Here is a 14,413-nt window from a genome sequence, read left to right on the forward strand (position 1 = left end):
TTTCTCTTGCCTAATTGCTCTGCCTAGGACTTCTAATACTTTGTTGAATAAAAATGGAAATAGTGGAGATCCTTGTATCATTCTTGCTTTTAGAAGAAAGATTTCAGCTTTTTACACTGAATATGATGTTAGCTGTGGGCTTCTCATATGCAGCCTCTCTTATGTTGAGGTATGTTCCCTCTATACCCAGTTAAGTGAAAGCTTTTATTATAAATGGATGTTGAATTATGTCAAATGGCCTTTTGCATCTATTGAAGTAATCACATATTAATCATTTTGTTCATGTGGTATATCCCACTGATTTATTTGCAGATGTTGAACCATCCTTGCATTTCTGGATCCCACTTGACCTTGGTGTATGATCTTCTTAATATAGTATTGAATTTAGTGTAAATTGTGTTTGGTGTCATTGGTTTTGTTATCAGGGTAATTCTAGCCTCATAAAATGAATTTGGAAGCATACCCTTCTTCAGTTTTTAGAAGTGTTTAAGAAACATAGGTATTAAGTCTTCTAATATTTGGTAGAATTCACCAGTGAAGCTGCTTGGTCCTGGACTGTTGTTTCTTGTGAAAATTTTAATTACCAATTCAGTTCTACTGTAATCAGTCTATTCAGATTTTCTATTCCTTCAAGATTCATTTTGGAAGATTGCAAATTTCTAGAAATATACCTATTTTTTCTAAGTTGCCCAATTTGTTGGTATATAATTGTTCAAAGTAATCTCTTAATGATCCTTTGTATTTCTATGGTAACAGTTGTAACTTCTCTTTTACTTCTGGTTCTTTTGAGTCTTCTCTCTTTTTTTTCTTGGTAAGTGTAGCTAAAGGTTTGTGAATTTTGTTTATTTGATAAGCAGCTCTTAATTTCATTGATATTTTTCTATTGCCTTACGTCTATATTTCATTTATTTCCAGTCCGATATTTATTATTTCCTTCCTTCTTCTAACTTTAGGCTTCATTTGCACTTCTTTTTCTAATTCATTTTGGTATAAATTGTTTATTTGAGATTTTTCTTGTGTGTTGAGGTAGGCCTGAATTACTATGAACTTCCCCCTCTTAGAACCACTTTTGCAGCATCTCTTAGATTTAGTTATGTCATATTTCTGTTTTTGTCTCTAGGTATTGTTTTATTTCTTCTTTGAGTTCTTCTTTGACCAAATAGTTGTTTAGTAACATGTTTAATCTCCATTTGGAAGTAGTTTTTTTTTTTTTCCAGTTTTCTTTTTGAATTGATACCTAGTTCTATACCATTGTGTTCTGAAAATATACTTAATATGATTTCATTTTTTCTGAATTTATTGAGACTTGTTTTATGGCCTATTATGTCATCTATTCTGGAGGATACTCTGTGTGCACTTGAGAAGAATATGTATTTAGCTGTTTTTGATGGTCTATTCTGTATATATCTATTAAGTCCATCTGGTCCAGTGGGTCTTTTAAAACCAAAGTCTCTTTCTGTCTGGAGGATCTATCCATTGATGTAAGTAGGGTATAAAATCCCGTAAAATTATTGTATTGCTATCGATTTCTCCCTTTAGGTCTTTTAATATTGCTTTATATATTTGGGTGTTTCTATGTTATATGCATATACATTCATAAATGCTATATTTTCTTGCTGGATTGACTCCTATATCATTATGCAGTTTGCTAACGTCTTTGTTTCAGTCTTTGTGGGTGTAGTTGTGTCCATACTTCTGAAGTCTCTTTCAGACCGTTGATAAGTGTATCTTGGGGTTTTTTGTTTGTTTGTTTGTTTGTTTGCTTTTTAATCCATTCAGCCACTCTGTATCATTTTATTAGGGAATTTAATCAATTTACATTTAAAGTAATTATTGATGGTATTTACTTACTGCCTATTTTGTTCATTATTTTCTGGTTGTTTTTGTGGATCCTGTCTGCTTCTTCTCTTACTCTCTCTCTCTTTGTGATTTGATGATTTTAGTGTTATGTTTAGATTCCTTTCTTATGTACATTTGTGTACTTACTATAAGTCTTTCCTTTGTGGTTACCATAAGATTCACATATATATCATTCTATTTATATAACAGTTTATTTTTAAGTTATAGCAACTTAAATTTGAACACATTTGAAGACTTTACATTGTTACTCTACCCACATTTTATGTTTTTTATGTCATGTTTTACATTTTTTTCTTTGATATAATTAATTACTATAGTCTTAATTTTACGACTTAAGTCTTTTTAACCTTCTTAGTAGTTTTATAACTAATTAATCCACTACCTTTACAATGTATTTACTTTTTCCAGTGAGAATTTTACTTTTGTATGTTTTCCTGCTGTTTCCTTTCAGCTTAAAGAAGTCCTTTAATATTTCTTATAAGGCCAGTTTATGTTTTGTTTATTTTTTTAAAGATTTATTTATTTATTCATGAGAGACAGAGACAGAGAGAGAGAGAGAGAGAGTGAGACAGGCAGAAGGAGAAGCAGGCTCCCTGCAGGGAGCCGGATGCAGGATTTGATCCTGGATCCCAGGATTATGCACTGAGCTGAAGGCAGATGCTAAACCACTGAGCCACCCAGGCATCCCATAAGGCCACTTTAATATTGATAAACAACATTAGGTTTTGCTTGTCTGGAAAAATCTCATTTTGAGGCAAGCCATTCATGTTTGCCTCTCCTGCAAATCTGAATGATTATCTTGCTGAGTATTCTCAGTTGGAAGGTTTTTCCTTCTAGCACTTTGAATATGTCATGCCACCTTCTGGCTTGCAAAGTTGCTAATGGTCTTATGGGATTTCCTTTGTATATAACAAATTGTTGTTGTTGTTTTCTCTTGCTGGTTTTAAAATTTTTCTCTAACCTTTAACATTTTAGTTATAATGTGTCTTATCTTGGCTCTTTTGGAATTAATCTTATGTGAAATTTCCTGTTCTTCCTGGAATTGATGTCTGTTTCTTTTTTACATTAGGGGAGTTTTCAGCCATTTTTTCTTCAAATAAGTTTTCTGCCCCTTTCCCTTGGAACCCCTATAATGCAAATGTTATTCCACTTGATGTGGTTCCATAGGTCCCTTAAGCTATCTTCACTTTGTAAAATTATTTTTTCTTTTTGTGGCTCTAAGTTCCATTGCTTTATCTTCCAGCTTGCTGATGTATTCTTCTACCCCACTCAATCCATTGAACCCCTCTAATGTATGTTTCAGTTCAATCATTGTATCCTTTATCTCTGTGACTTCCATTTGTTACTTTTTTCCATATGTTCTTATCTCTTTGTTAAAATTTTTATCTGTTCACCTTTTGTTCCTCAAGTTCCATCAACATCTTTGTGATCATTCCTTTGAATTATTTATCAGGTAAATTACTTACCTTTGTATCATTAAGGTTTTTATCTTGAGGTTTTCTCTTGTTCTTTCATTTGAAACATATATCTCTGTTTTCCCATTTTGTTTAACTCTGTGTTTATTTCTGTGTTTTAGGTGATTTCGCCTAAATAGCTATTTAGCTACCTCTCTCAGTCTTGGAGGGTTGGCCTTGTGTACTTGAAGATCCTTCTCATTGAAACTTTTTCTAAATTTTGGTTGTCTCTTGAACCTTTTTTATTTTCTAAGCCACATAATTCGTTCTTAATATATCTCTATTGTTAAGTGTATGCCAAGATCTATCAGTAATCTAAGAGGAGGAATCTCATTTAGCATCAACTTTCAGGCAACAGCTTTTAAAGGATGCTAATATTTAGTCTATGGGGCTGCATTTGTAATCATTGCTAGTCTGTAGACCAGGAGATTTGGAGGTGTCCCCTGGGCAACAGCTGCAAAAACTGAGGCTTCTGATGAGCCTGTGTGTAGCTCCTTTCTGGAAAGTTTTGTGGAGCTGTAGCAAGGTCAGTGGGGTGCTTAAGGATAGTATCTCTCCACTTATATTTCCTGAAAGTGCTTTTTAGCCTCTAGATATATGGGAAATCTAAAGCCTGAAGGTTTAAAGCTGAAACTCCAATCTAAATGAATAGGCCTTTTTAACAGGAAGACTGGGGTTGTGTTTCAGTCTACTGTCTGTGCAGTGCCCAGGGATGGTGAACTGCCAAGAATTGTCTTTCCGGTTGTTACAGTCCTGTGGAGCTCTGGAACACCAGGCCTCTTGGCCATCAGGGCCAGCCAATCACAGGGTGGTCCCAAATCTGTGCATTGCATGTGCCCACTGGTTTTAACAAGGCAGCTGGAGAGTGTGTTGTCTGTGCATGGACACCAGCTTTAGGCTGGAAATGAGAGAATTCTGAGATCACTTATACTCACCAATCCCAGCCAAAGGGCAGAGGATTATTGCAGACTTTAGCTAGTGAGCAGGAGAATTTTGTAGCCATTCATGTTTGCCTCTCTCAGTCAGGGAGACGGGGAGCACTGAAACCACCCATTCCCTTCTGCCTCAGCAATTACCTCAACCACCTGCCCCTATCCTCCCAACAAGACAAAAGGAGGGTGCCAAATCCAGCCTCATCCACCCAGGCTGGTAGGCAATGTGGAGAGTGCAACAATGTCATTCTCCAGTGCCTCTGTCTCCAGAGAGCACCTCAAATGTTCTGTGCCCTTCCAGCCAATGTCCCCAGATCAACAAATGAATCTCCTTACATATAGTCTAGCTGCTTTCCAAATAGCTGTTTTTGTTTTTTTTTTTTTTTTTTTCTGGGTCTCAGGGCAAGCAAGATAGCATGTAAGCATTCCAGGAGGGAAATCTCAATTTCCTGTACCACTTTGGGAACCCAAAATGTCAGCCCCACTTGGAAAACCCAAAATGTTTTCCAAGCCAGACTTTCTGGGGATCATCTCTCCAGTGCATATCCCAGGAGCTGGGTATCCAATATGGGGAACCAATCCCTGCCTCCTGCTTTTCTGGGAGAAGTATTTGTCTGGTGATATCCCTTCTGACTGTGTTGCTGTGCCAGGGTGGGGCTTTTACTACCTATCCCAATATAGTTCTTTTATCCTTTGTTGTGGAGAGCAGTTCATCTATTTTTCAAATGTTTTTCAGAGGGAAATGATCCATATGTAGTGGCAAATTTGGTATGTCCATCGGAGAAGGTGAGTTCAGAATCTTCCTACACTGCCATCCTGGATACTTCTCTTATCAGAAAGTCTGGTAAGCCTTTAGATGGGTAGCCAAAGCCCCTAGAAACTGGATATTGAACAAGATGTTCAGATGACCTGAGGAAAAGAAACATTGCCCGTTATAATAAAGGGTAGTGAGAATATTCGATACTAGGGAATGGGGACCTAGGAAGGAAAATACCAATGAGTCGTATGAAACTTGCCTGGAGAATGAGTCATCTCTTACCTCAGTTTTAATTAGGCTAAAGGAAGTGCTTCATAGAGAACATAAATATCTAATGGGAGTAAATACTGTTTACTTCTATGAGATATTAACCTCCTATTTATCACTTATGAAATTATACTTCAATTCTACAAATCTAAATAATAATACTTTTATGGGAATAGACTTTTGGTGAGGGAAAGTCAAAAATACGAAACAGGTAGCATCTGAATTACTTATGTAAAGCACTTAGCATAATGTTCAGCACATAAAGTCAAATCTTATTTTTTTATCTTGTTATTACTCTCAATATTATAATTATGAAGTGAAGCTATCACAGGATGTAATACTGATTATACACTAGAAACAAGAAAACTGTGTCTTGTAATCCTTGATTTGGTATCCATGTGTGCATCTTTATTTTGTATTGAATCCTTATAAAACAGAAACTGCAATCAAATTTTTTCATTTTTAGAGATAGCCAATCTTAATATGTAATAGGATGATAGAAGTAGAAAAAGTCATGCAACAGAAGTGCCTCTCTTTTGCCACTATTGCTTTGCAAAGGAATAAATAATATGCAGAAATGAAAAGTTTTTATAGGAGGACACTATTGTATGACCAACAATATTTATCTTGCATTCTTAAAGCAATGTTCTGCCTTCATGCAGCCATCCCAACTTGTGGAAGCCCCATCACCATTGCTTATGAGTGCCTACAATTCTCTCTCAATTATAAAGTATCTTTAAATCAATCAAAATCAAGTTGCAAATTCTTTATAGCCAGTGCTCAATAAATATTTGATGTATTAAGCAACAGCTAAGAAGCAACCTCCTGATTGCTGAAAGATGGAAGCAAAGATTGCTGAATATTTGGCTTATGTCTTCAGATTGCTGAAATTTAGTATATTTTAAAGTTTTTAGGGATAAAATCTGCTCCTTACTCATTGTTTTTCTGGTAGCTATCAGGTTCTCAAAAATAAATAAATAAAAATAATAAGACTAGAGTATGGAATGTAGGGGCACTTGGATGGCTCAGTCATTGAGCATCTGACTCTTGATTTTGGCTCAGGTCCTGATATCGGGATCGTGGGATTAAGGCCCAGGTTGGGCATCACACTTAGCATGGAATCTACTTGAGATTCTCTCTCTCTGCTCCCCCACTCGTGTGCGCAAATGCTCTCTCAAATAAACAAACAAACAAATAAATAAATAAAATCTTTAAAACAAAAAGTATGGAATATATACAAAATAGGCATCTGAATCATTATTTCATTCCTGGGGAGGATCTTTTAACCAGGTTACCCTACTGGGCAATCTGAACCTAAACATACTCATGTCTCTACAGCTTTCTGGAGCCTCCATTGACTTTCGGTGACCACACCATCATCTCACCTGAACTGGAATTATTCTTAATAGAGTACTTTTTGCTTCTGCTCAAATATACAAGGACATTTAATTATCCAATAAGATTACCTATGCAAAGTGTCCAGATACATAATAGGCATTTCATGAATGCTAGTTTACTTCATGTTCTCTCTCCTAAGAGGAAAACAGAGCCAGTCTTTTCATTTCCATAAACAATCGACAATGAATATATAGATTGAATTTTTGTGGAAATAATGTTAGGTTAAAGAAAGAGTTGTATACTTAGATCATAAGAATGATCAAACAACCTAAAGGACAGGTTTTAGATCGTTTTAAAAATAGGAGTGGCCACCATCTGTCTTAGAAACTGAAAACTAGAACATGGATTAAGGATCCCATTGTATCAAAAGCACTGAACAAAGGAATAACAACAAGTTATTTCTTAAAAAAAAAAAATTGCCAGTAGAAAGATAGCCATGATTAAAAAAAATTTCAAATGCCAAGATAATGTGAAGAATGAACAAAATTTCATACCCAATAATTTATGATATTATGGTTACACTTCATCATAAATTGGTACTAAGCTTATATAAATAACTAGATGAAATATTTCTCCCAAAGTCTTAACAATAATTAACTTATTTTCCAAAATGTCTTAATATTACCTTACCCTCCAAAGAATTTAGTTCAGCAACTGTGAGTCAGAAATACGTATCTTCTTACTTTAGCCTGTTAATGTTCTTTTTGATTCTAAGGTGATCATATAAGTGCTTCCCCAGGAATTCATTTAAACTTAGTGTTTTTGTGTAAAAAAAATCACTTTCATTTTCAGCATTAAAAAAAATAGAGCCTTTCTGCTTAATTTCAGTTTCTACGATATGTTGAACTTGCCTGTTAAATTACTTTTTCTTACTTGACTAGAATTTCTTGGGAACACAGATTGTGCATTATTCATTAAAAGTTCTTATACAGTGTCTGAAGCATTGTAGAGGCGCCATAAATTTGTGAAATTAATAAATGAATGGATGATACTGTGTTAGATACTGTACAAATTGGGATTCAGGGGGATTTAAAAATCAATGGCATAGGGCAGCCCGGGTGGTGCAGCGGTTTAGCACCGCTGCAGCCCAGGGCATGACACTGGAGATCCGGGATCCAGTCCCACGTCAGGCTCCCTGCATGGAGCCTGCTTCTCCCTCTGCCTGTGTCTCTGCCTCTCTCTCTCCTGCTCTGTATCTCTCATGAGTAAATAAAAAATAAAATCTTTAAAAAAAAATCAATGGCATAATCTAAAGCTGAATTATTAAGAGAGAAAATCTGGCAGAGATCTTTTTTAATCCACATAGATGCCTACATTCTGGGATCTTATCTGGCTAACAAATCCACAGTTCATAAGATAATAAAAATAAAACAAAACCATACATCCAGAGCATTTGGGGCTAGCTTAGCCTACTGGCCTTTTACAGGTGCAATTTCTTTTTACAGTAAAAAGAACACTGCATCTTCCCAGAATAACCTGATTCCAACAGACTTAAATAAAGTTGTTCATTTTTCCAGGTTTTTGACATACTTCTGTCTTTCTAGACTGTGAAGTGAATCTCCATTTCCCAAAAGCCCCAGTGCCGATTTTTATGATCCAGTCCACGTGACATACATTTTTTTGCATGTGTTTTATTGCTATTAGTGAATGACAAGTGAAGGATATTCATTTTAACTTGAAAATGTCAGGGATGCACTTTAAGAGATATATTTTTGCAGCTTTTAATGAGGTGGTGTTTCTTTTTGAAAGAAATACTCATCTCTGATGCGGGTGCTGTGCAGGTGACAACTGATATTTAATAAGCGATGGTTCTTGTATTAGTCGCAGTTCTCTAAAGAAAATGTCTCAGATTGCTTTTGAAAAACTCTTAGCGTCACTAGCCCAAAGGCAAGATGTGACCTTTTTATTACATAATGAGAATCATTTATTATCTTACAATGTATCTTAAAGTCACAGACAAAATGCCACTTTGATAATTGCTTTCAATTAGCTTTGAGCATAGCATATATTCATAAAATGTCTTCTCTAATTTAGACTTGAATTAGAGAAAATTGCAGACATAATCTACTTTAAGGTTGTCTCATTTAAGGTGATTCGTAGTTTTATATCAAAGAAATCAAAACGAGTAGCTTCAGAACAGTTTCCCAAAGTGTTTTAAGCAGGCTTTTCAATATTTGATTCTATTCTATTACCAATTAATTAACAAATTAGAAAGCTAGTTCATCATTTCTGACCTTTTATGCACGTTAACTTTTGACTTTTATTCCTAATGATTGTTTTGAAATTGAACCTTGCAGTTCATGTTGAAAGAAAGAAACAATCTGATTAGCAAGATAAATAAGGCTTGGCTTGATCTCCAGTACATCTTGATGTTGGACTGTAACTGGGATTCTGAATACTGTAATGGTGGGTCCTTTCCTGCTTAAATGGTCAGTGAATTATCCTAGATAACATGTGGCTGAAAGAGAGTTTGGGCTGTTACAAATGAGGTTAGAGATAACATGATATTTAAAATGTGATTTCAGTTAATTTTTATTTTTCTTAATACCCTGAGCATCAGAATATGGTTTAAATGCAAATTCTTGTCTCCCTTAAAAATACTTTTTGAAGTGGGGCATCTGGGTGGCTCTGTGGTTGAGCATCTGCTTTTGTCTCAGGTCATGATCCCGGGGTCCTGGGATAGAGAATCACATCAGCTTCCCCATAGGGAGCCTGCTTCTCCCTCTGCCTATCTCTCTGCCTCTTTCCCTGTGTCTCTCATGAATAAATGAATGAAATCTTTTAAAAAAAATATTTTTGAAGTAAAAAAAGCTCTGAAACTGCATTTTATATTTGTGATGTTCCAGTAGTTCATGGAATATTATTAGCCTTAACAGAGATTCTCTGAAATTGGTGTTATATTTGGAGATTACTCTCTTTCTCTTTCTTTCCCTAGATAAAAATTACACACAAGAACCAAGCCCCAATGCTGATGGGTCCTCCTCCAAAAACCGGGTTGTTCTGCTCCCTCGTCAAAAGGACAAGAAACCGAAGCAAGGAATAAACCTGTCTCATTTTATTCTTAGAGATCTAATTAGCATAATTGGGCCATGGAAACTTATGCTGGAAATCTTTGAACCATTTCAATTCTCTTGCTCACGCAAAATCATAAAATTGGTTTAACAGTTTTTGTTACTGAGCTAATGTACAATTCAGCTATTAGAAAATTTGTCTCAGTTTTTATAGGCATCTTTGCATGAAGAAGGCAGAAGTTTACATGAAGTGGTACTGCATATTTTTGTTGCATGCATTCCCATAGATTTTTATGTCTCCCACTCATTCCTCTCTCAGTTTCCATTTGCTATCCTATGAGAGAAATCTGTGAAACATAAAGGAAATACCATGGGAAAGCTAATTCTCTGTGTGATTCCAATTATTGATAAGCACTAATCAGTATTGCTACAATGATCATAACCACAGATTGTGATACTTTTCCCTTTTAAATTCAGTGTATCAGTGATCTTTGAACTATGACTTGAAGAGAAACTTTTACTAGGAAGGCTTTATTAAATAGTTGACTACAACACCTTGCTGTATCTAAATAGTTTTTCTTCAACATCTTAATGCTTCTGAGTGGAATATAAAATATCAGGTATAAAGTTTTCTTGTGCTAAAAAAATAGAAAGTGATTTTTATTTTGTTTCATTTTGTTTCTCATTCCTGAAATAAGTGAAAACAGAAACAAGTTACTTGGCAGCAAAGTGTGGTAATATGACAAGCCTTATTCCTTTCTGCATGTAGATCTAGAAGAAAATTCATAACCACACCAGTAACCAAATATATTTTTGAAACTATGTGCCTAATATACTATTTCCCACCAAAGATTCAGAACAAGATGTTTGAGAGAAATGGGTTAATGTATAATTAATTAGCATTGTGGAGAAAATGTATTGTTCTCATGATTAATTTTTTAATGACTTAAACTCTGGAAGAGAGTGAATTACCCATTATAACTAAAATTGTCACCTTATGCAGACAATAGGCCATACAACACAATCAAAGCTCAATCGCTGATTTCTTGCTTTTTTTGGGTCTTTTATAAATATAGGTATCTGTAATTTTTAATGGATCAGTTAAGTGCACTTGAAAAAGTAAATGATTGTATCAGTTTTGTTCTAGTATAAATTGATACCTCTAAGGACTATTAAGCTCACTGAAGCCAATCATGCATGCATTTAGTCCTCTCCCATGTCTATACCACTCCCATCTCTACGACATTTCGAATGTTTATTTGGAAATGTTGGTCCAGATCATTGTTTACAGTATTCATGGTATGGTTGGAGTCTCTGTTGAAAGAAATCATGGAATATGTACTTTTCTTAGTGTTTCATTAAATTTATGTGATAAGATGAAATGCTATTCTTGGCAGTTTGAGTATTGTTCACTCATATTGACCTGCATCTCATCATTGCATGTTTTATGTTTTTAAACATGCCATAAGGAAAACAAGTGCTTGAAATGCATGATTTATTAGTTTTTCCCTCCACTCTGCATTAAAGTACTAATGATTTATCAGTTCTGTTTTTCTATTGATTCATTCATCTTTGAATAACAAATAGCATTTAGTGATTCTGTTGAACACAGTCCTGTGCATGGATTTATGGATTTCAAGTGAAATTGCTATAATTTTTGTTCTTTGGTTTGAAAACTCAACTGAATGCTGTTATATCAAATAGCTACTCTCAAGCAATGTACTATAATGGAAGATTTTGTATAAAGCGTATTATTTTAGTGTTCCAGGAACATTAGATGGTAAATATCAATCAACAATAAGTTTAATTGCTTTGAAAATAAAAGCTTTTGAATAAAATTAAGACATAATTTAGCATTCCCAGGAAAATTATCATTACAATTGCAAATGTAGCACAGCAATCACTTGCCCTAGTATAATAAAAAAAAAAAAAAAAAGTTATTTGGCAGCACAGTAATCTGGAGCAAAAGAAATCTCTAAACAGTAACAAATGCATTACTGACATAATGTTACATAACACACACATTGATTTTGTGTATCTATGGTTACAGGTAATAAATATTTTTACATAAATTGACAAAATTTTCTACAATGGGCCGGCAGGCTTTGTATCAAAACATATTCTGAAGCCACAAATTATTTTATGTTCAGTACACATACAATTATGTCTTGGCTACCTTTTATAGTATGTAGTGTGAAGGCAGCAACAGTTTGTGAATCATTCTTAACAATCTGTGCAGTAGAAAGCTGTTGAAGAGACAGTGGGATGGGACAAATCAAACACCCTGCCTATCAGATTTCCATAGTTGAAATAAAGGGATGCAGCTTTACTTCAGTGTAGCTACGTAACTATAATTAGTGATAATAGTAGTTACATTTTTCAGTCAGAATTCATTGGTACAAATAATAAATGTTCAAATAGGAATCAAATGTTACTGTCTTCAACTCATTTTCTAAAGATACTGATGTGCTTGCCCTCCAAATACACTACTCCTGGGGTTTGGAAAGTAGCTTTTAAAAACCTGACTTTGATGGTTTTAAAAATCAGAGAAGATATTCTTTCCATTTTTATGACAGCTTCAAGTGAAGAATATATATTTTAAGGAAAATTCTCAAAGGAAAGTTCTATGGTATATTAAAATATTGAATAATGAATGTTAGCTTTTCAAGATGGAATTTTTTCTTCTCTGTGTGTGGGTGCGTTGTTGAGTCAACCTCTTTTAAATATAGTAGAAATTGTAGTATAAAGTTTTAAGTAGATGAAACTCTAAAGTAAAAAATTAACACTGGACTTGCAGGGGACAGAGGAACAGGGGAAAAGAGATAGGCATTTTGCTAAACAGTGCAATACACCAAGTTGATACACACTCCAGAAGAATCTTGGGTGGATCAGCCATGCTTCCAATAGGAATGGACATGTCTATATGGACCCAGAAATTTTAAAGGACATAAATGTATTTTTCCACATACATATGTATACCATGAGTATTTGAAGCAAAAAGTGCTGGTCAGATTATTTGTGGAGAAAGGAGGCATCTTGTAGAAGGTGAATAAAAGCAAACTTTTAAAACAGTTTTCATGTTTAAACTATCTATGTGATTATAGCCATAACAAAGCAGAAGGCTCAGATGTTTAGTGTAGTCTACTGCAGGTAGAAATTTAAATCCGATGAATTGTGTATATGTTTCTGCATTTTGTTCTTTTTTTCTTTTTTAGGGGGATGGGAAATAATTGCAGCTTTCAAGGAAGAATCTGTGTTGAATCTCAGACTGTATTCTATTTTGAATGAGACAAAACTTTTAAATGGTTCCATTCCTTTTTGTGTCAGTTTGTTGTTTATTGTTTATAAAAAGGAAAATGTACCTTTCATGGCACATATAACCCCCAAACAATTATTCAAATACAGTATGTATATTCTAAACTAAACAATGAAGCCCTTGTAATATATGTTAAGGATGTAAAATTTAAATAAATAAATAAACAAATAAAACCCGCAAAAGAGCTTTTATTTTGTGACAGGCAGAAATCACCCCTTTTGTCTCCCAACTATATTACATTCTATTTAGGTAAAATTTGAACAAACTCACGTTGAAGGATTCTATACATCCTTATTGTGGTTTTAAAAAAAAAAGGAATTCACTTCGTTACAGTACCTTATTATTTTTTAGAAGGTGTTATATACAGTATCGTGCTTTTTGAAATAAAAATGTTAACCTCTCAGTTAAGTGTCATTCCTTCCTGCCATTTTGGGCAGATTTTGTCTGTACTTGAACTTTTTGAAGCAGTTGCCATCAGTCTACCCCACCAAACCTCTGGCGAATACCAAGCCAGCCATTCGGTCTCCTGTCAGAGAGGAAGGAGTCTGGGCTTTGAGGAACTGAATTCTATCAGTAAGAGCTGAACCATTCTATTTTGTGCTGCTTTGGCCCTGACTTGCTGCTGTGAACATTATTCCAACAGTTTCAGAGATCCCAGGAACACCAACAGACTGGATGATAGACCCGTGGAGCCTGAAAGAGTAGGTCAGGGGTTCTGTGAGGACTTACACTGAATTCTCTGGATGAAACCCATTTGTAATTTCATTTTATGTAACAGACTTCAGTACATCTTTCATGGGCACTAACTTGTACAAGATATCTTACAAAGGAGTTTCAGCAGTTAAAGGGCAGCAGTTCTTTGGGTTCCTTCTACTTGAGGTTGGCGACCTTGGGTGTTCTGCAGTGTCCCCATGGATGTGGTGGCCCCCAGAGCTGGGACAGCACTCTATAACTGTGTCATGTCCCTGACCAGGCTTCTGCTTCCTCCTTGCATCTGTCAAGTTTTACAATGGGCCCATGCCAGTAAGATAACTAGAAGATTCAGCTTGAGAACCTCAAGGTAAATCCGCCTCTGGGAGCTCTAAGAAGCTTCTGAGAGCAGAGGTGTCAACTTTAATCCTAGATGCACATTTGACAGAATAGAGTTCAGAGGAAAGTTACTTAATCTCTCTAAACCTCAGTCTTCTTGTCTGTACAATGGACAGAGACATGGGATCTGTGTCTGGGATGTTGTGAGTGAGGATTAAGTAGAGATGATTTTCTAACTAATTTTCTATCAGCAAACATTCAGAACATTTTTTTCTGGCTGCAATTTTAACGTAGTAGCCATAGTAGCAAAGGAAGAAGCAGGATAATCCTTTTCGCCCCCATTTTGGTCCTTCCTTTATAATACCATCTGCAGTTTTCTAGAAATGGAT

General features: G+C 35.1%; 1 protein-coding gene across 7 annotated transcripts in view; it reads left to right on the forward strand.

Annotated features, from left to right (window-relative positions):
* The window catches only part of DGKB (diacylglycerol kinase beta), a 695,680-nt gene extending 682,282 nt beyond the window's left edge, over positions 1-13,398 (forward strand). For all 7 annotated transcript variants that reach the window (XM_077856707.1, XM_077856709.1, XM_077856712.1 and 4 more), the window contains one exon: positions 9,604-13,398. In XM_077856707.1, the coding sequence (XP_077712833.1) occupies positions 9,604-9,711 (108 nt within the window). In that variant the 3' untranslated portion in view covers positions 9,712-13,398. The remainder of the gene's footprint in view (positions 1-9,603) is intronic.
* Positions 13,399-14,413: the final 1,015 nt, after the last annotated feature.

The sequence above is a fragment of the Canis aureus genome, chromosome 18 (assembly GCF_053574225.1).
Source record: "Canis aureus isolate CA01 chromosome 18, VMU_Caureus_v.1.0, whole genome shotgun sequence".
Lineage (NCBI taxonomy): Eukaryota > Metazoa > Chordata > Mammalia > Carnivora > Canidae > Canis > Canis aureus.